Source organism: Crocodylus siamensis, chromosome 2 (assembly GCF_052110815.1).
Source record: "Crocodylus siamensis isolate JL-2025a chromosome 2, ASM5211081v1, whole genome shotgun sequence".
Lineage (NCBI taxonomy): Eukaryota > Metazoa > Chordata > Crocodylia > Crocodylidae > Crocodylus > Crocodylus siamensis.
The window spans coordinates 193,862,360-193,885,011 of NC_143396.1; the positions used below are offsets into that span (position 1 = coordinate 193,862,360).

General features: G+C 41.8%; 1 protein-coding gene across 4 annotated transcripts in view; it reads left to right on the forward strand.

Annotated features, from left to right (window-relative positions):
* Nucleotides 1-22,652, forward strand: part of PARVA (parvin alpha) — a 114,984-nt gene that overhangs the window by 78,651 nt on the left and 13,681 nt on the right. For all 4 annotated transcript variants that reach the window (XM_090032712.1, XM_090032716.1, XM_090032713.1 and 1 more), the window contains 9 exons: nucleotides 5,269-5,358; nucleotides 5,444-5,514; nucleotides 6,244-6,346; nucleotides 9,070-9,210; nucleotides 11,271-11,386; nucleotides 17,775-17,833; nucleotides 18,817-18,836; nucleotides 21,995-22,056; nucleotides 22,584-22,652. In XM_090032712.1, coding sequence (XP_089888838.1) covers nucleotides 5,269-5,358; nucleotides 5,444-5,514; nucleotides 6,244-6,346; nucleotides 9,070-9,210; nucleotides 11,271-11,386; nucleotides 17,775-17,833; nucleotides 18,817-18,836; nucleotides 21,995-22,056; nucleotides 22,584-22,652 — 731 coding nt within the window. The remainder of the gene's footprint in view (nucleotides 1-5,268; nucleotides 5,359-5,443; nucleotides 5,515-6,243; nucleotides 6,347-9,069; nucleotides 9,211-11,270; nucleotides 11,387-17,774; nucleotides 17,834-18,816; nucleotides 18,837-21,994; nucleotides 22,057-22,583) is intronic.

The window sequence follows — 22,652 nt, forward strand, 5'->3', positions numbered from 1 at the left end:
AGGCACCCAGACATCTGCTGAAAGAACAAGGTAGCCAAACTTAAAATGTCAAGCTGGTTCCGACCTTGTGTAGAGGATAACTTTCCGTTCCAGAAAGTGAAGGATATAACCAGGGGATCCCTATCTTGGATCTTGTCTTAACCAATGCGGAAGAAGTGGTGAAGAATGCAATGGTGATGGGTAACTTGGGAGGAAGCAATCATGATATGATAGAATTCCAGATGCTGAGATAGGAAAAACATTAGGTCAGCAAAATTAGGATGCTAGATTTCAAAAAGGCAGATTTCATCCAACTCAAGGAGTTAATAGGCATGATGGCATGGCAGAATAAAGTCACCCAAGAGTGCTGGGAGCTCCTAAAGGGCACAGTAGTAGAAGCTCAACAAGAAACTGTCCTGACATGATTGAAGCACAAGAAAAATCGCAAGACACCAATGTGGCGGCACAAGGAGTTTCTAAAGTGCCTAAAATGCAAAAGGAGAGAATACAGGCAATGGAACGATGGGCAGGTCACCAAGGAAGCTTACCAGGAAATAGCAAAAACCTGAAGTGACAAAATCAGGAAGGCAAAGATGAAGAACAAGCTGCAGCTGACAAAGGAGGTGAAGGACAACAAGAAGAGGTTCTATATTCTCTATATAAATATGTTGGCTAGAAAAGAAGGACCAAGGAAGCTGTGGGTCCTCTGTTAACAAGCCAGGAGGAACTCCTAACCAAACATGCAAAGAAGACAGATCTGCTCATCAGCTCCTTTGCCTTGGTCTTCACAAAAAAATTAAGCTGCAGCCAGACACCTCATAAGGTTTATCTAGAAAAGGAAGAGCCCAAGCTGAGGGAGGAGATAACAAAAGAGACGGTTAGAGAGCTTTTGTTGGGTCTGAATGAATTCAGGTCAGTAGGGCCAAATGAGCTTCACCCCAGGGTACTGAAGGAATTGGCAGAGGAGATCTGAGTCCTTGACAATGAACTCCATGGCTGCATACACACGAGCAAGGTTGTGAGTTTGCAGCAGCACTAATTTGTGCTGCTACTTTTTGCTGCATGCCCCTGCTCTTGCGTTTTGTGTCGGGACAAATTGTCCTGCTGCTCCATGTGCTGCACAGGGGTCTGTCTGGGGCACAGGGTTTCAGAGTGCAGGGTGCCAACCAACAGGCAGCCCCCGTGCCAAGGCAGCCTTGCCTCAACCAGCTGTGGAGTGGCACATGGAAATGAGGGAGCAGGCCCTGGGCTGCCTGCTCCCCAGCCCTGGGCTGCCTGCTCCCCAGCCCTGGGCTGCCTGCTCCCCCATCTCCACTCGCTGCAAAGCCCTTGCACAAAGCCGCCGCTCCCTGGCTGGGTGGGGGGCAGTGTGCCTCCAGACAGGGGAGCAAGCAGCCCTGGGAAGGCTGCTGCCCTGTCTCCACATGCCTCAGTGTGGGGGCTCCACTGCAGAGCCCCTAAATTGAGGCACGTGGAGTCTCTGTGCCGAGGCATCCTGTACCCTAGCCAGCCATGGAGATACCCTGAACTGGCTGCTCCCCTGTCGCAAGGCACACTGCTCCTCAGCCAGCTGCTCCATGGCTGGCTGGGGCACAAGATGCCTCAATGTGGGGGCTCTGCAGTGGAGCCCCTGCACTGAGGCACATGGAGATGGGAGCAGCCAGCTCAGTGCTGCTTTCTTCTCCATCTCAAGGCACACTGCATCCCAGCCAGCCCGGGAGCAGCTGGCTGGGGCGCAGGGTGCCTGAAGTGTGGGGACTTCTCATCACATGGAGAAAGGGAAGCAGCCAGCCCGTCTCAAGACACACTGTGCCCCAGCCAGCTGGGAAGTGGCAGGCTTGGATACAGCATGCCTCAGCATGGGGGCTCTGCATCTTCACGTTTGTCCCACTACATGCCACTTTTTGTCATGCTTTGCACTGCTTTTTTCTTCCTTTTTTTTTTTGTTTTTGTTTTGGTGGGGGGGCAGTTGTTTATTGTTTTTGTTTTGTTTGGGGGGGGTTGCTACCAGGTAAATCCCAGTAGCAAATTTTTCTCCAGCATTGCAAATTAGCAGCGCCATGCATGATTTAATGTGCAGTTTGTAACACCACAAAGAGGTTTCCAGCAACACAAACTGCATACTCCTGCACATCTGGATCCAGCCCATGAAGTTGTGGAAGGTGGACCAGATACCAGAGGACTGGTAAAGGGCCAACATGTTGCCCTTCTTTAAAAAAGCAAAAAGGAGAATTCAGGGAACTACAGAGTGGTTTGCCGCACTTCAATATCTGGGAATTTAATGGAGCATATTAAGGAAGGCCATTTGAAAGCATCTGTAGGGGGAAAGACTGATCACAAACAGCCAGCATGGATTTATGAAAAACAAATCTTGCCAAACAAATTTGATCTCCTCCTTTGACAAAGTGACTACTTGCGTGGATGAAGGGAATGCTATGGATAGAGTATATCTGGACTTCAGCAAAGCTTTTGGCAAGGTCCCATATGACCTCATAAACAAATTGGAGAAATGCGGGCTAGATAAAACCACTACAAGGTGGACAGATAACTGACTCAATAGCTGCAAGCAAAGGGTAATTATTAACGGGTCCAGGTCAATGGCAGGGGGTTTTGAGTGGAGTCCTGCTGGGGTTTGTCCTTAGCCCAGTGCTGTTCAACATGCTTATTAGTGTTTATCAGATGACATGAAACTGGGAAGGACTGTGAACACATTGGAGGATGCGAGTGCAATTCAGATGTTTACAGATCGGAAAGTTGGGCTAGAACTAATAGGATGAAGTTCAATGTGGACAAACGCAAGGTGCTGCGCCTCAGAAAGAATAACCAAAAACATAAATATAAAATGGGTGACACCTGGATGGATGACAGCAGTATGAAAAAGGACTTGGGAGTCTTGGTAGATCACAGGCTCAATACAAGTCTGAGATGTGATGTAGCCACACAGAAGGCGAATATGGTTTTGGGATGCAGCAATAGAAGCATTAGGTGCAAGACAAGGGAGATGATAGTGGCTCTACTCGGCACTAGTTAGACCTCATCTGGAGTACTGTGTGCAGTTCTGATCTCAGCATTCTAGAAAAGGATGTGGAGAAGTTAGAGAGAACCCAGGTGCAATGATAAAGGGCTTAGAAAGCAAGTCATTTGAGGAAAGGGTGAAGGAGCTAGGCATGATCAGCCTACGGAGAAGGAACTTAAAAGGAGACATGATAGCAGTCTTCAAATACTTGAAGGGCTGTCATAAAGAAGAGGAAGAACACCCTTTTTCTCTTGCTGCAGAGAGGAGGACACGGACTAATGGCTTGAGGTTGCAGCACAGTAAGTTTAGATTTGGTATCTGGGAAAAACTTCTTCACTGTTAGAATAGTGAAGCAGTGGAAGCTATAGGCTCTTCATCATTGGAGGTGTTCAAGAAGAGGTTGAACAGCCATTGGTTGGGGATGATCTAGTTGTATCTTCTACTATGAGTATTTCCCATGCTTCTGGACTTTCCTGGGTGCCTTTCCCCCACCCATTCCCTTTCTTCTGCATGTGTCAACGTGTTTTTAAGCTTTCCTCAGAGCCATTGAGTGTTGGCTGCAGCAAAGGGTGGGAACTTTGACTAGGGTGTGCCAGTGCTTCTGCTGGGACCAAAGCCAAAGTATCCTGTCTAGAGGGTCTTGCCCCTCTGCTCAGGGTCAGGCCAATTGCCATTTTTCCGGTCAAGAAAGAATTTTACCCATGGTCAGATTGGTATAGATTTTTGGTATTGGTTTTTGTCTTTCTCATTAGCAGGGGGCATGGCCCTCTATCTGGGATCTCTTGAGCATATACTGACACCATTTCATAGAAGCAGGACATTGGCTGCTGTGGCTCTCCTGCTTTCCTGTGGCAGGTTATGGTATTAGATCTGTGTTGTTTCAGGGTTGCTGGTAGTGTTACATAGAGTTTAAATTGTGGATTGTATAGGATGGTTTGGATAGGAATGCTCCTACCTCAGGCAGGAGGTTGGACTAGATGACCACTGGAGGCCCTCTCCAGCCCTACTTATTTATGATTGTATGACCTTTTGACTGTCTCTGTTCCTGGTTCCTCCAAACCATGCTGCCTCTGAGTCATTTTTGAAAGTGAACTAACCATGCTTGCAACCTGGTGCCTCTGGAGTGGCAGATGGAAACTCTGGAAATGTAAATCATACACATCAGATTGGGACAGGATGTGTGTCCAGCTGTAATTTCAGGAAGGATGTAGAAAGCTAGAAATAATCTTTCTTCATAATCAAATTCTAGAAATCAGTTCTAGCCAGGACACCCTGGTCCTGTGTAAGTGAATTAAAAAAAAAAAGAGATAGCTGCAGATGTTGAGAACTTTATTGTCATTTCTCTTCCAAAAGTCAATGGACCCAAATTCTGCATTTGCTAAGTCAGATTTAAATTGACTCCAGGAGCAAAATGGGTGCATCAGATTAGAGGAAATCTACAGAAGGGACATAACAGTGGTACGTTTAATATCTCGTTCTTTGGAATAGTAGCTTACCTGAGGGGGTAACATAGTTTGGACATGAACATCTTTGTCACATGCTGATTTCTGGCTGCCAAAACAACCTTCTGAGCTAGACATTTCAAAAATTGGTAACAAGGCTGCTTTGAATTGTGCTAAGGGTTAGGATAGCACAGAACCAGCAGCAGGATTAGGTGTAGCAAAGTAGTTCACCCCTCTTCCCTGAACCATGTTGTTTGAGTACATCCCAGAACCTGGGGTGGTACCTTTTAGCTGCACAACTGTAGGGCCCTGGGGTGAGTACTTGATAAAAAGAAATAACATAATACCTCCTGTTTCATGATGCATGCTGAGTATTTCTTTTAGAGTTCCTGTCTCTGTGTTTCTGTCCCAACTTGATTATGCTTAAATTGTCAGACTCAGAGACCACTGGCACAGATGGTGGAAGCTGTCATGCCATTCAACCAGAATGGCTCTTCAGTGTTAAGTGCTAGACCCTCACCCACAAAAATGTGATTTCAGCCTTCGGACATTTGAGAAAAAATGGACCTTTCCCAGGAAATTCTTTTTGCTAACCCCTCTGACTTCTGTGTGGTAACCCTTGTAATAGCTACTCAGATAAGAGAGGGTTTTCTGAATTGTCTCTCATATTTTCATTATTATTATGTTTTATTGATGGAAATATTCTCAGAGACTTATGCAAGTGGGTCATGTTCTGTAAAGAAAATGATATCATTAATGTTACTTTAGTGCAAATAAAAGAGTAGGTATAATTAAGCTGAAATATAACTGAGCTTTTTTTTTTCCCCTCAGTGTCTGAGCTTCAGGAAGAAGGAATGAATGCCATTAACTTACCTCTCAGTCCAATTCCATTTGAGATAGACCCTGAGGACACTATGCTAGGTAATGCATCTCAACAAAAAAGCTGTGTGTAAATAAAATTCTACAAATTAAATCATTTTCTAATATCTATTTTTAACCCTTCTAGAGGAAAATGAGGTACGAACAATGGTGGATCCAAATTCAAGAAATGACCCTAAATTACAAGAGCTAATGAAGGTACTGGAAAGCATGCAAACACTTTAATATTTCACTGAAAATGAGTGAAATGGGGGAAGGTGGGGGGGTGGGTGTTGGGTGGGGGTGGGTGTTCTTTTATTTGAATGCATGAAAGCATCACCCAGACATGAATTAACTAAACCACATAGTACACATGCATCGATAAAGGAGTACATTTCAGTACCTATTTTCAGATGAGATGCATAGAGCTCAAGCCATTCACCTAAGAGTACAAGAACTAATGTTTGAAGTGGGAGAATCCTGGTTCTGAATCCATCCTCCAGTCTAAGACTGCCCTGTTTTCTTTCTGTGGTTTCTTTATCATGTATCTGGGGCATCTGCTTATTGCAATTCACTTAACTTTCTTCTCTTATTATGGACCTGATTCAGGTCTGTTGAAATTAATAGAAAGACACTGACTCAAAAGAACGTTGAATCAGTCAGCAGAGTTTTGTGCTATCCTAAGTCATCTTTCTAAGAAAAGTTAATGCAATATTTTCTCTGTGTAATGTACTCAGTCTCCATTGATATAATAAGCAAAAGTTCTTTATCACTTTGTAGCCTACACATCTTCCATTTGCTTCTGTTGTAATTCCACACCAGTTGTAGTCAAACCACTGTAGCATTGGTGTTTTCTATGCTGAGTATTTCCCAAACATGTACAGTGTAATATGTTTTAAATTGTAAATGTTCTATGCATAAACGGTCAAATTTGTGTTCCCTGTATAGGTATTAATTGACTGGATTAATGATGTACTGGTAGGAGAAAGGATTATTGTGAAAGATCTGGCTGAGGACCTGTATGATGGACAAGTATTACAGAAATTATTTGGTAAGAAATATGTATATGCTGTTGGGACACTGTCAGTAAGTAGATCAGTTGTTCTGCATTAGAGAAGGCTTGGTATCATCTTACATTTGCAGCCTTCATATGATATAAAAATAGCCTGGTATTATAAGAGCTTTGAGCAAAGGTTGTCCATTGCAATTTTGAGGAAGTGCCATCTTCTTAGGTACAGCACAGTGTCTGTTGCACTGGAATTGATCAAAAGGACATAAAGCATACCCAGGGTGCTAGAGGGAGGGTTCTAGTCTTGGCAGCAGCTTACGCTCTGATTATATTTATTATCTGCATATGTTCTGTAGAAACTCAACCATGTTACAAGTGGAAATTAAGTTTTAAAGCAAGGGTATTTCCATTACAGTGGTGGATGTTTTTAATCTGTGCTAGTTCCCATACCATAGTTTATTTAAATCTCAAAGTTCCTCTGGAAAGTTGGCGTTTCTATCTGATTTGCTGCCTGGCTCTTAATGTTAGTGAAGTAATGATACCCAGTGGGCTGCAAGCTGAGCTTCAGCTGAGAAAAAGATAGAGAAAAGAGACGTTTAATTCAGAGTTGGCATGTGACCATTAACTGCTGGCTTAGAAGCCACTTTCTTACTTATTACAGCTCATAAAGTCTCTAGTAAATTTTTATCCTGTATTTGAAATGGATCTTGAAACATTATCTGTGAGCCATTCTAATAATGGTCTTCTAGACCAGTGGTCTCCAAAGTGGGGTGCGCGCACCCCAGGGGGGTGCTTAAGACTATCCATTGGGGTGCGGGAAGAAAATATTAATATAAATAGAAGTTCTAATATTTTCTTCCCGCACCCCAATGGATAGTCTTAAGCATTTTTATCTAAAAAAAAATAAGAAAGAAATTAAGCTTTACTAATATTTAGTATAGGGATTGACACTGGCGCCCTCACTTGGTCCGTATGTCAGACAGTCACGGGTCACATACGGTACACAAGTAATACATGTATATAATTTATAAATAAATAAATATACATGTATTGGGGGTGCGTGCTCAAAAATGTTTTACTGATAGGGATGCGCAATCAAAAAAGTTTGGAGACCACTGTTCTAGACCATGGATATGGGGAAAGTTTGCCTCTACGAATGGTTAAGATACTGAACATATTGTGATGGCCCTGATCCGGGAATTTTATCTACATGGGCAAACCTTCAGTGCAGTTTAAAAATATCCATTAGATATAATCTAACTAACTTGCTACAGGCAGAAATAATGTATACAGTTGGATTCTGATCCAATGCTTGTTGAAATAATTGGAAATCTTTCCATTAACTTTAATTGGCCATGTATCAGGTCTCTACAGATTAAAGGGCCTGCAGTGAAATCCTGCCTAGATTTGCAGAAGACCCCCATTGATATCATGTGGCTCTTACTACAGGAAACAAGCCAACAAGCCCAATTCCATTCATACTAGGAAGATTTGCCATTGACTTGAATGGGAGCAAGACCAGACCTCGCAAGCTGAACAATATATTTCTTTTGTGAATTAAATTGGTGGGCGATCAATTTCTTTATTTCTGGTGCCATTATCAGGGAGGTTGTTGTGCAGTCTTCTTTACGTGTTAATTAATGGTTGTAAGGATCCTGGCAGTTTGACAAAAAACATTAGCAGCCATAATCTTTGCTAGTAATATTAATGGGGCCTGTTTTTTCTCTTACTTCCATCTGTGTTACTCCATTTAGTTTGGATGTGGATATTTCTGAGGTAGGAGTATGTGGCGCATTGGATTTTTTCTCCATCACTTTTACTTTTTTGTTCCACCTTGAAAATGTGTTTTCCATTTTCTTATTACACAGACCTAATCTGTCTTTAATTTACTAAAGACCCTGTCTGTGCACATAACTTACAATAGTTTAAGTAAAATAGTTTTTTTAATTGATTTACTTAAACCACTGCAAACCCTTGTGTGGACACACTTACACTGACTAATACCTAGCTTTTATTGATTTAGCTTAAGTCAGTAACTCACCAAATTAAGCTAAATTGATATAAACCTAAGGATTTGTACCAGTTATAATTAAATTGATTTAAAAGCCAGTGAAAGTTTTGAGGGTAGATGTAGGCTAAGTTTATTTACAAAGAGGCTGCCCATGGTTTTAGGTGCTTTTATGTGTATTAAAATCTTTGAATTATTGTCCTGGATGCTTCATCTCTAGTCACATGACTATGGTACAGCCTGACTTTTACCAGTCAAACAGAAGCTTTAAAAATATTGTTCTAGGGGCTGAAGAAGAAGCAGTTCATCTAGACTGGACAAATCAAAACTTTTATTTGACCACCAAAATAGCTAGTCTATAGTACAATTAACCTTTGTGCCATATATCTTTTATGGAAGAACCAAGGAGGCAGCATGCTTAACCCTCACCTTTAGTGATCTATAGAGTTGCTTCCACCCCTTGCTAGCTTGTAGTGTGGTTTTCATTACTACTTGGCTTTAATGTTTATAGGAAACAATGAGAAAACGGGGTTATAACCTTAGGATTCGTAAGTGACACTAAAGGTCCTCTGGAGGAAAAAAAAAAGATGTCCTTACATGGATCAGCCAAGAAATCAGTGATCAATTTTTTTCAGCCATGAACCTTTGTATCTACTGAAAATGCACTGGAGTGTAGGGAATGGAATGTCTTTCCGTTGCTCATGGTCTCTAAGGTTAAGGAGCAGACTAACTGTCTTTTCTTCCATTATCACTTCAGAGAAACTTGAGAGTGAGAAACTGAATGTTGCTGAAGTCACACAGTCTGAAATTGCTCAGAAGCAAAAGCTACAGACAGTGCTTGAAAAGATCAATGAAACGCTTAAACTTCCTCCAAGGAACATCAAGTGGAATGTTGACTGTAAGTTGCATATTTTACAGTGAAGCACTTAGATGTTGATAGGATAGATGTTAGAGTCCCTACCTACAAGTCATAACTATACTACACTAAGGAAGGCCAGTTTCCTGCTCCTTGTGGAGGAAGTTGCACAGTATGGTGAATAGGGGTGTACATTCAGCAACATTTTTTCCTTCTCCAGTACTGCTTCACCTCCAGAGAAATAAATAGCTACACTTCTTTAAACATTTGTCATTTATGTCTTCAAAGGTGTACATATCTCTGTATCTTTCATTACCATATTTGTGCATGTGAAAGTGGGACTACATGCATTAAAAATGCAGTATTTAGGCTCACAGATGCCTCTTGTACAGTGCATACACATGACATTTGCCTGCATGTGGTTCGAATGGATTATGGCCAACTGAATATTTAAGGTAAAATCCTGCACCCACTGAAGATAACTAATTCCCATGGATTTTGCCCAAATCTTTTCTGGTATATACTCATACTTCTTTAACAGTGCAGGAAGTTCAACAATGGCTGTGATTTATGAGTGCCTTAGATTTTAGTTACTGAATTTAAGACACCTTAAAAAGACCTGATTTTCTGAAGGTGGAAACTCAGTAGTTTTGAAAAACAGGTTTCATCAAGCTGTCTCAAGTTGGGCACCCAAAATCACCAACTGCTTTTGAAAATCTTGCCCAGTATGTTTATAGCAGCTGTTTCCTGTCTTCTCTCTCCATCCTGAGCCACAGTATCTTTCATCACATGTCCCATGTGGAAGGGAGAGATGTAACTATGATGAGGCAGGATGAACTTTAAGCATAGTTCTTCCCCATAGCTTTTCCCCTTCATGTGGCCCCATCATGTTATTTTCACCATCATTTTCTTCCATTCTCAGCTACACAGCAGGATGCAAGGCATGTAGAGGGCCCTGTGATTTAACTTAAAATTCTAATTTGTCTTTGTTTTAATGTGTTACATGTGTTTCCCAAATTTTTAGTGTGAAAGTAGGAGATTGACAGCAGCTGCCAGAGCCAGCTGTTGTAAAAATAGGTGTGGGGCAGGCTTCTTTATACAACTGTCCCAGAGCATGTCCTTCCTGAACAACAGTCCCTCCCCCCCTTCTCCCCCAACCATGCCAGTGTTGTAGACTGTGGAAAGTTATGGGGCCGATACAGAGAGGTCCACTGCACAGTTGAAAATTGCATTGGAAATGATGAAAGAGAACATTTCAGGGAATCACTTACAACATTACATGTGAAATAACTTAGTAGTTATTGGTTACTTCATGTATGGAAAAACATGCAACATTGTATTGTAGCTGTCAACCATCACATTAGAGCACTACCAAAGGGAAGTAAATGAATGCGCTGTAAATCTGGATGCAAGCAATAAGAAGAAGAAAGGAAGTACTAAGAGTTAAAAATAAGATTCTATTCTGAGGCCAGCAGTTTGATACTTGATTAAAGGTTTCCTAAAGTCTTTTGATATCTTGTAAGTCTTCTTAGTGTTAACTACCCATATGAAACCTGCTGAGAAGAAACTAAAATAACAAGAATAACTGTAACAAGTTCATGAGGAATGTTTGACTCATTGAGTTTGGTAAGTTATTGCTCAATGCTTCAGCCAAAATAGGCTCGTTTATCATCCTACAGACATTGTGACACTTAAAAATGAATAAAGTGCATGTTATGAATACAAAAATATCTTTCTGATAGTCCATAAATCCATACTCAAATAAAGAGGATGAAGGGGAGTGCATAGACAGCAGTTTGAGCTGCTGTACTTGAAATCTGGCTTTTAAATCAGGTTTAGATTTCCAACTTCCCAGGCCAATGGCTTCCACACATAATGCAAAATCTAACCTTGGTCTTCAGGAGTATAGTTGAGTATTGCATTCCTACTACCTCCTATTTATGGAAGGCAGTTGAAAGAAAGGTACCCTGAAAGCACCCATCTGTGGGTCCAGGTACCAAGGGAAATGTATCCCATATGCCCATGAATCCTTGCAAGCAAAATGAAATATTTGCCTATGCTGCTTTGCCTTATGTAACTTGTGCTTTTAATGTCTTTTTCAGCTGTTCATGCAAAGAGTCTTGTAGCAATACTTCATCTTTTGGTTGCGTTATCACAATATTTTCGGGCACCAATCAGACTTCCAGATCATGTGTCTATTCAAGTCGTCGTTGTCCAGGTAAGATAGGTGTAACTCAGCTAGTGAGAGTGCTGAAGTTGATTGATGAATTTCTTGAGTAATAAACGTAAAACGTATTTATGCCGTGTTGGCTCACCGTGCTTCACAAGTGAAAGGCAGAAGAACAAGTATTTTCCCAGACTGAGTTGTGGCTCTGAATATCTTATTTTGATTGCATAGTAGCCAGACTATGACATTAAAAATGTATTAAACTTTATTATTGTTGGAATGCATTTGTATATAAATCACACAGTGTGATCTCTAAAGTTAATATTTTTCCCATTTTTGATGGTCATCTCACTAGACTGCGTAGATATTCAAATCTGCTTTTGTAGTGAGTGATGAATTGTCATCATTTATTAAATTCAAATTCATGTTAGGTGAATAAATATTCCTTTTCAGCCTTATACACACTAATCTAGTCTAATCATAATTTTGTCACCCTCATAAGACCATTAATTTGATCTTTTGTGCCAATCATGCTCCCTATTAGAGTCTCATCTGCCTCAGTTTCCCAGGTTACTCTGTCTGTCATTTGTCTTACTAGATTCAGTTTGATTTGCACTTGCCATGTTTTGCCATTCCCATTTAATTTACTTTCTCTCTACATACCAGCTCTACCTTTATTTTTTGTGGCATAGTAGTCCTTACCTTTTTTATATATTTATTTCGTTTACTGGTGTCTTCCTGTAATGTCTGTTACAAGAAATTATTACTTGGACTCCCTTCAGATCTAAAAAAATGAGCTGTTTGTTTTTAAAACCCCATTCATATATCAGACAAGTTTCTGAACTGGAAATCTTAAGGGGAAGTTCTGGCAGATGCATTTCTAAAAAACTTTTATCCAACTCGTTGGTGATAGAATTCCACTTGGGAGGATGAAAGTGACTTGTTGTTAGTTTGCAGTGATGAATGTAAGACTTAAGAGGAAAGCAACTTTCAATCAAGCAACTTATCTTCTTGACGTGGGCTTTAAAATATTAATAATCAACATTTCTCTCAAAACACTAATGAAGACAGCCTAAGAAATCAGAAATGCAGCAATCATGTCCCATGGCAAAGGATCTAGGGAGGACAGGAAAGAAAAAAAAATGTATATATATATAAGGAGTTGGACCATACGTTCCTCTATATTGAGTCTGCTTAGACAAAACTCTTCAAGTCAGTAGTCTCAATTTGCCCCTTTTTTAATACACTTTTATCAATCAAGAATAACTCTACTGAAGCCAATGGTGTTTTCAGAGCATAAAGTTCTCTTACTTAGTGGAAGTTTTATGTTAGTGTAGATTGTAGCATTGGGCTCACAGTCAGAGAAAGGCTGCCAGGGAGGCAAAGAGAAAAAAAACACAGAGCAAAACCATATTCACTTTCAGACATACCCTATTCAAGATATTGGTTTTAATTCAGTAATGTCCAATGCCTTCAATGACAGAGAGGAATCTGTGATCAGTTCGTGTTTTCATAAACTGAAATGCATGCTTACAGATGTTACTGAAAAGGCCTAGAAGTACTGTAAAATTACTGTCTTCCATTGTCATGAGAGTGAACGCTCATCTTCCCCCAATAGAAATTTGTTAATCAATACTTTATTTCCTTTGTTCTAAATACCCTATGGTTTTCTTTTGCCCTTTATTTCCGCAATAAATAATATTTAAGAAATACCAGTATATAATATTTTACTAGTAATAACACCAATCACATTTGTATAATGACTCACATTTTTCTATAACAGGCAATTGTCTGTTATTTCAGTTTTCCATAGAAAAAAGTTTCTAAGCATTTTGCTGAAAATTCTAAGCATTTTTGTGTGAAGAAAAATGTTTATGGGGAAAAAGTCAAAACATGTTAAAGCATTTTTATTCATTTAGTCTAGAACTTTATATAAAATGCAATATTAGTGAAGTAGCAAAATAGTACAAAATATTAATAATACAAGAGCCAATAAAATATACACTGTGTTCTAATAAAAAGTTGCAATGAAACTCATTGGTATAAGTCAAAACAAAACATTTCAACACTATGTAAATAAACCATTTTTATTCCAAATGAAGATTTACAAGAAGACTGTTTAGAATTTCAGATTTTCAATCCACTTTGAAATAAAAAAGGCGCAAAATGTCCAACTTTCCTGCAGAATGTGAATTACTACTCTCAATGAGCTCTGCTTAAGTGTAATATCCATCTAGAGACATAAGTCAAAATTCAGTGTTTTGGTACAGTTGGATGTTTTTCCTTGTCCAATGGAACTTGTATTGGACACTCTGAATGGTGATAAAGTAGAACATGAGGATTGGGTGGGTTTTTGAACATATTTATTTGACATACAGTTTGGAATGAGTAACTCCAAATTTCTATTAGTATTTATTTTTATTTTTGGGGATATTTATTATTCCCCACCTATCTTAAAACAACCCACACAATGAAAAGGTACTTTGCCAGCTATTGACAGAAGAAATGCTACATGAAGCATTTGAAAGTGTTGAAAATGCTTATATTAGTTTTTTAGAGGTCCATTCTCCAACTGCTGCATCTGGGACTTCCATGCTACTCGTTCATTGCAAGTCAAAAGCAAAGGAAAATACTCTATGAAACACAACATGTAGGTGGACCAATGTGAAGTGAAATGTCAAGTTGATGCGTGGTGTATTTGGACAGTGTGGAAATGTCATTAATGTTATTGGTGAAATGCCTAGCAATAGACTGGAGCAGTGGTTTTCAAACTGGAGTAATGTACCCCTGCAATGTGCAGTGTTTTGCCAAGGGGTATGCAGTCAAAATTTAATAATGTCAGTGGACCTTCTGATTGGTCAGCAGACTATAAGTACTGTAGTGGGATTGCCACATGTTAACTGATCAGAAGCTGAACATGCAGAAACGCATTGGGTGCAAGGGGTATAAGCAGCACTATTTTACTAGTAAAGGGGTTATGCAGCCAAAAAGCTTGAAAATCACTGGACTAGAACAAAGCATGGTGCCTGTTTTCCTATCAAAGAATGAGGGACTTAGGTACAGAACTCCCATTAATATTAACAGGAATTTTCCAGTTAGTGAAGTATTTGTTCTTTAACAGCACCAGACAGTGTCATTTGGTCACCTCTTAAGACTTGCTCACCCGCACACATGCAATGGTATATAAGGGGCCTCATTATTCCCCTGCATCACCACTGCCTACGCAATGGGGAGAACAATTGCCACTGCTGTGCTATTATTCTCCCTCAGGGGCAGCGAGTGGGTGAAGCCTTGGCTCCATAATATATTAGCAGCATCTCTGATCCAGTGCAGGAGGAGAAATGAACAGTTCTGGCAAAAAAAAAGTTTCCTTCTGCCCTGGGTCAGAGGGGAAGAACCCAGTTGTGGCTCTCTGTTACAATCTAGTACCTTCCCAGTTCCTGGGGCAGTGTAGGCCCTTATCTAGGCAACAGTTTGAGGTCATGGTTCAGCTCAAAATAATGCAGTTTTTCAGTCATTTAAGCAGTGCACAAGCTGTCTCAGCAGCTATCCTCCTTTTTCTTGAGACTTTTATGAAAGTCACCCAAATGTGTGTGTGCTTTTAATGCGTAGAAGTTCTTATAGAATCATAGAAAACTAGGGTTGGAAGGGATCTCAGGGGGTCATCTAGTCCAACCCCCTGCTCAAAGCAGGACCAGCCCCAACTAGATCATTCCAGCCAGGGCTCTGTCAAGCTGGACCTTAAAAACCACCAAGGATGGAGATCCCACCACCTCTCTAAGAAACCCATTCCAGTGCTTCACCACCCTCCTAGTGAGAGAGTTTTTCCTAAAATCCAACCTAAGCTTCCCTTGCTGCAACTTGAGACCATTGCTTCTTATTCTGTCATCTGCTACCACTGAGAACAGTCTAGCTCCATCCTCTTTGGAACAACCCTTCAGGTAGTTAAAGGAAGTTTTAACTACATACAATTGTTGTATTCAACCAAATATTACAACCTTTACATATTGTCACAGGGCACTAAGGTGTCTGCTCCTAGAAGAGCAGAAACTACCTGGGGAGAGCCCATAGAGACAAGCAGAAGCCCAGGTGCAAGTTACCAGGGCAACAGGCTAGAGAGCAAATTAGCCTGCAGCTGTACTTGGTCAGTTGACCAGAAGGGGCAGGGCCGCGGGCCTATATAAACCCCAGGCTGGAGCTACGGAAGGCAGTTCCCCACTAGTAGCCAGAGGGGAAGGAGCCTTCAGGGAGGAAGTGCCTAGTGATGCTGCAACTGCCTGGCAGGCTGCACCTAGGGCTAAGGGGAGTCTATGAGCTCCACAGGTACCCTTGCCTACTAGACACTTGGTGCCAGAGGCAGAATCTGATTCTTCTAAAGGGGCAGAGCACGCCCTGATCTCTTGTATTATGTTATAGCGCAGGGGCTTATGTCTTGTTTGCTGTTGTATAACACTGGTGGTTTGGGTGAGGCTGTATGGAGAAGGAGGAGGCCTCATTGGGGGCCCACTGCAGTGGGGGCCTTGGCGCCAGAGAGGGCATGGCACTTGGGGTGCCCAGACCCCGGCTCCAGAGAGGTGCAGAGACAGGGCTGCAAAGAACCCAGGGAGGACAAGGTGGGCAAATCACAGCAAGGCCTAGACCGGACAATGTCAATGACATCTGCAAGGCTTGGGGTGTGATAAAGGGGCGGTTGGAGCCACGCATATAGCCCATAAGGCTGGAGTGTCCCGTGACATCTATTTTTGAAATGGGACCCACAAGGTGTCCAGGAACCCACAGGGTTCAGGGAAATACATCAGGACTGTGTCCAATGGGACGTGAAGACAGCTTCCCTATGTTATAAATACATCAAGATGTGGTGGGCGATAATAGAGGGTGCCCATCAGGCTGAATTGGCACGGTCAAGGGTCCCTAGGGGTAACACGGCCATCCTTGAGGACCCCATCCCGTGACACGCATATATATATATATGCAGTTGAAACACTTTGGATAGATAGATAGATAAATGTGTTTCAGCTGTTTTTGTATGAAGAGCCAATCAGCCAGCCAGTCTTGTGGTTTGACTTCAGTTGTCTTGAAGCAACTCAAAGGAAGAGCTTTTATTACTTTCTCCTGTAAACGAAATTTGATCTCACACATATTGTAGTAAGGTTAGTTAATAGTAATGTAATCCAACTGGATCAAATCTTCAACTCAACATGGGGTCTAAGCAGGAGGACTGTGCACTGAGAGGGATGAATCTCTTCTCTGCAAGGGAGGAAGTAACAACATCCCTGTTTCACAGGTGCTCCTATCTCATTGCTAACTAGCCACATGACAACTACACTTCATGCATAGAGGAATAACCAGTGTTTCATCACGTTTTTCTCTGTACGCTTTCATTTAGGGAGTAAGTAAGTAAATTTAGGACCAGCATAAAGTTATCTTCTTACTGCCTTGCATATGCATACTGCCTTGTGTGATGGGGAGTACAGTAAATAATTCATGGTGTCTAGACTATATACTATTGATGCTTGGCCTATTTTTTTCTTTCTGGATTACAAAACATAGCTACAATGAGTGAATAAAATTAGAAAAAAGAGTGCTGATTAAGGCAAAACATACATGTGATATAGACACAAAGGCCAATGGCTGTGGTCAGTGTAAGTGAAGCAGCCTCAGTCTCTTCAGCCCCATCCTTTCCCAGAAAACTTATACTGTCTGCTATTAGACTCAGAGCTAGGTATGTAGCTCCTTAGTAATGTCCACTAATAATCATATGCAATGGGTTTCCTGTATAAGAGCCTGCTCAATAAAACATGGAGTCTATAGAAACTCTATATGGAGTCTGTAGAAAGAGTAACGTAGAATTTGGGGGAGTTTGGTTCAAAACCAATCTAAATTTGTCTCTACTTTACATTTTCTTCTTGAACACATACAGCCCTTAAAGCACAGAGGAGCCAAACATGAAAAGATGAAATTTATAAAGAAAAAAGGAGGAGGAGGTGGAGAGAGAGCACAAGAGCATGGCAGAAAAAACAATGTGAATGGGAAGGAGGGCTTACAAAAAATGGTTGATGTGGGTACCATCTGCCCACACTGCCTATTGAAAACAGGGCTCAAACCTGCACATCTCTTCAGTAAACCTCCTTCTCTTGCATTTAAGCATTTCAAGTGCTGAGTTGAATTGAAGCCCTTGAATAGTGTGTGGCGGGGAGAAGGGGAGGATGGAGAAGGAAGAAATATATCCTACTATAGGTGGTGTCTCAAGTCTATTATTGTTGTACAGGCAAACTGTCTAGACAAAATTATAAGGAATTTGTACAAGTGGGTATAATATTAGAAAGCCAGTTTGAAAAAAAACACTTTATTTTCGTGCTTCTTTTCTGATGATAGGCTTTCTTTCAGTATCTTAAACATGAAGCTCTACTAAAAAAATAATCCCTATTTTTTTTTCCAGAAACGAGAAGGAATCCTCCAGTCCCGACAGATCCAAGAGGAAATAACTAGTAACACTGAGTATGTCAACACCACTGCTGCCAACAGTTCAGTAATTGAACACAGATGTGTCTGAGAAATTCAACCATTTGCTGATATTTAGATTTCATTATTGGGGTTCCAGGAGGGATCAGACATCAGCCAGTGATTATAGTTTAGCCTTTACAAGGGTTTCAAACATGCCTCTAAAAATGTAACATTACCAAAAGGAGTGAGGAAACAAGGAATTGGACTTACCAGTAGCAAAAGAACTACAAAACTCCAAAAGACTAGGACCAAAGGAAAGGGATAGCAAATTTATGTCAAGATTGAACATTTGAAGGCACCAATATTGCATACTGTTTCAGATACTTGAAATAGAAAATTGCCTTCAGATTGGCTTGAGAGAATTCTTAAGAACAGGCATGTCTCACTCTTCTACCTGATAGGGGTTATGTGATAAAGAATTAAGGCCTTTCAGAAAAGAAAAGAATGTTCCTATTATTTCATCAGCCATTGGACTTGGAGAAGAGTAAATGACAACAGTAAGAAAATAGTAAATCCTACTTTCAAAGACAGTGGAAAGAGTTTGGGCTAATGACTCATCATTAATCCTTGTGGGTTTATTCAAGTGTGATAATTATATGAAGGATCAAATGGAACAAGACACTACCATCTGTAATCGCCTAATCTAGGCACTGGGAAAAGAGTCCTTTAAATAAACACACACAAGCCTTTCTTTCCAATCATAAGAAGCGTGCAGATTCCACGACAGGAAGTCTGCAGTATGGCATTAACATGATATGTTACTGAAGCCAGTACCTGTAATATTAGTTGATCAAGATACTATGAGCCAGATCCTCAGTTGTAGTAAATTGAAGGACCCCCATTTAATTCAATTGATCTGTACCCATTTATACAAAATTGAGCATCTGGCCAATATGCAGTTCTGTTATTCAGCTTAAAGCAAGCCATGCAGTAAACTAAATAAGTTACATATAATTATGTTTTGCTTTTTACTATAGGGCATTTTCAGGAAGGCATGGTAAGTTTTGTTTGATTGCTATCATTTTCTTGAGGCTGCCAAAATCTACTTTAGTTAATTCTGCTGCAGGTGGTCATTTCATTCAGACTGTAAATAAGCTCAGGATTTGCAGCTGTCTTGGTTAATATATAAAATATATAGCTGACAGATTGGGGTGGCAGTTAACAAAAGAAAAAAAAACTTTGACATCAGTCTTGCCATCTTTAGTACAAGTTGGCAGCAAATGTCCTGATCTTAGAGATGTTGGGTGATTTCAACACAGAACATTAGTATGAAAGTAGTAATAGTCACAAACTTCCACTGATGCAATGATACGTCATGATCAAACTGTCATATCTTCTGCATAATTTGTTACTATGCTCCTATCCTTTTGCAATACAAAGACTTGGTCTTTCTTAGCTGACAGGGATTGATATTAAGCTGGGTTTGTCCCTTTTAATATCACTGCGGTGATAGTGTTTGCTCTTCTTCATGAGGTTTACATTGTTCATTTACAGCTAACTCAAAAAAACTGTAGTCATAGGGGTGTGGTATTTTGGGTTATACTGTGCTACTTTATTCAGAACAGCATAATGATGCTACCGGGTGCCCAGAGCAGGTGCCACACACAGGGGCAGAGGAAACTTCCAGTTGCTGCTATGTGGCTGGTCTAACTGTGCAGCTGTAGAGGCACCTGTTTCCCCCACTGGCCACCCAAATTGGTTCCCAGGCAACTGCCCTGGTTGCCCCACCTTAATTACTCCAAGTAGAGTCTTAGTCCATCCAAAGTCCAGAATTGAAGTCAGTGGGACTCTCTGCATTCCCCCTACCCCACCCCGCCCGAGAATATTTGATGTTTGCTTTAGCTTTTTCTGTTCAAACAGAATAAATGGAACTCTCTATGGGATCATTCTCTGCCACTGCAATTACACTGGGTGCATTATTATTGGAGTCTTCCTATTCCAGGTGGGATGGCTATTTGTCCTGTTCCTTGAGAGGTCACGCTTATTTCAGTCAGAATGTAGGACATGGTGGCCTCTTAGGGCACGTTCAGACAAGCCCGCATTTGCCCGCACGTCCAGACGAACCCCTTTGAAAAGCTGCAAGAGGCACGTGCAGGGACAAGAAAATGTTCCCCGCACTGCAAACTTGCTGGATATCCAGGGGTCAAAAAAATCCACGCAGAAAAAAGCAGGGCAGGGCACAGTGCCAGACTGTGCCCTGAGGCAACTGGAGGCTGGGCCCTCCATAGAAATGCTTTGGCTGCCAGAGTGTCTCTATGGTTAGTCCTCGCCCTGGTGCTGAAGCATGCTGCCTGCCCATAAGGGCAGGCAGCATGCCAGCAGCAGGGAGCTGGCCCTGGCCTCCACTGCCAGAAAGTAAGGGGTCGGGGGGCTAGAGAAGGGGAGGGGAATCATGGGGGGGACCCCTGCCGGCCCCACCTGCTCCCCCAGCCCCACAATCCATTCCCTGCTTGGCCCCCCTTCAGTCCCGAGCCCCCCATCTCTGCCCCCTGCAACCCAGCACTGGGGGGGAGAAACCCCAAAAGACCCAAACCCTGGCACATACCAGCAGTTTGAGCTGCCGTCGGTCACTGGGGCCCTGACCGCACAGTGCAAAGACAGATGCAGAGCCCTATGCCCCCCACTTCCCTGTGTTGCCCGGAGAAAGGGGGGGGGGCTCTGCCAAGAGCACCCCCAGCCTCTGCTCAGTAAATAGAGGCTTTTTTTTTTTTTTTTTTAAAGTGCGGGAGGGTGCAGGGGAGGGCAGCCATGGGGGCCTGGGGGTGCAAGTGGGGGATGGCAGCTATTGGGGGGGCTGCGGCTGGGTGTGGAAGCCATCAGGGAGGCTGCAGGAGTTGGGGGGGGATGGGGCCAGGCAGGGCAGCAAACCAGGGGGCTGGGGAAGCAAGCAGGGGTGGGGCAGGACATGTGGGCCCTGCAAGGGAGGCCATAACCTCTGTAGGGGAGGGGTGTAGCCCCTGTTGGGGGGCTGTAACCCCTGTAGGGGGCCATAGCCCCTGTGGGGGACAGCAAAATATATATTCATGAATTCATAAAATGTATTTAGAATTCAGTTTATTATTATGATGGAGACACTGGCAGTCTTCCAAATTTCTTTAACACTGTAGATATATCAATAAAACATTGTCCAACTGATATCTCTCTCTCTCTCTCTCTCTCTCTCTCTCTCTCTCTATATATATATATATATATATATATATGTATGTATTGGTCTTTTGTTTTAATGGTGGAGAAACATGGATTTTGGGGTATTTTACAGAGTGACTTCGGGATTACTTTATCAGGGATTTTTCAGTTTTCCAACAGGGAACACCAGAATTCCTGCTAGGGAGGCCAGTGGCAGGATCCTGCCTGCTCAGAGCTGGCACCTTGGACCCAGCTGGCTGTGGCTGATCTCCTGGCCAGTTGGGGCCAGGAGGACATGCTTTGACAGTTCAAAGCAGGCCACTACACCCAGAACATCTTCTGGGTGATAGCTGCCCAGATGGCCAGATAGGGGGTACACATGACAGTAGTGCCTCACAAAGGCCAACTCTGCAGCCACAGCCCACTGGCAGCTGGCCCAGAGGTGCGCAGCAGGTCATAGCCAGGCAGCAGCCCCCACTGCCAGACTGCTGCAGTGGGTAAAGGGTGCAGGGAGCTCTCAGGGCTGCTTCAGCAGTCTAGCTGGCACAAGGGGTAGTGTCCCCAGGTACCAATTGGTGGCGCCCCAGAAGCTCCTGAGAGGAAGTAGCCCTGAAGCTACTTGCCAGGTCAGCTTTTTGTACTGATGGGGCCAGGACAGGGCAGCTTTTTATATTGCTGGGGACAGCACAGGTGCTGGCCCCGGGCTTTAGCTCCCCTGGCTGCAGATTTTGAAGATGCTTTTGTCCTTAAGATTTATATTCCTTAATTATTCTTTACTGGGCATGTCTACACGAGATGCTTAATGCACAGAAGACTAATTCTACAGTGCATTAGCACAGATGGCAACAACCGTGCTATTGCACCATAGATTTAGTCTACTGTGTATTATCATTGCTTAAAAAGTGTTAATTTGTGTTAATGTGCAGTAGTGCCAACTACAGCACATTAATGAACATGTAGACATGTCCACTGTGCAGTTGGATAACTAACTGTTGCTTGTTGTATTAACCTCTTTGAATATTTTTTCAGAACGGGATGCTTTTGACACATTATTTGACCATGCTCCAGACAAGCTTAATGTTGTGAAAAAGGTTAGAAAGTGTTTTCCTGGTGTATTAAAGAACACATTGACATATGTAACATGATAAAACTAAAACTGCACTGAAAAAGAATGTGATTATTGTCAATGGTATATTTATTGTTTTTAATCAGTATTTTTCCTTGAAACAGACCAAGAGAAACATACAGAAGTCTCCACTGTAAATAAATTTGCCATAGAACTGTGTATTATGTAAAACTCTTCAGCTGGTCAAAACTAGCATAGCTTCACTAAAGCCAAAAGGATTAGCCAGTGATCTTACCTCAAGTATTTCAGCTTCTGTCAGTTTTAAGCATAACACAACTCTTGACTATGACACTTTGATGAGAAATCAGTGTATTTATAACTATGTTTTCATTATTTGCTTGATGGGCTTGTCAGTTATGTTTCTCTTTTAGAAATCTACTAAATCTAGGAGCAATGAATATTGCATGAATTGCTAATTTAAATTAACAAACTATTACCGGAAAAGTTAGAACTACTGCTCTATGCCCTAACTAACCTGTTCTCATGTTTCAGACTCTCATCACTTTTGTCAACAAGCACCTGAATAAGTTAAATTTGGAAGTTACAGAACTGGAAACGCAG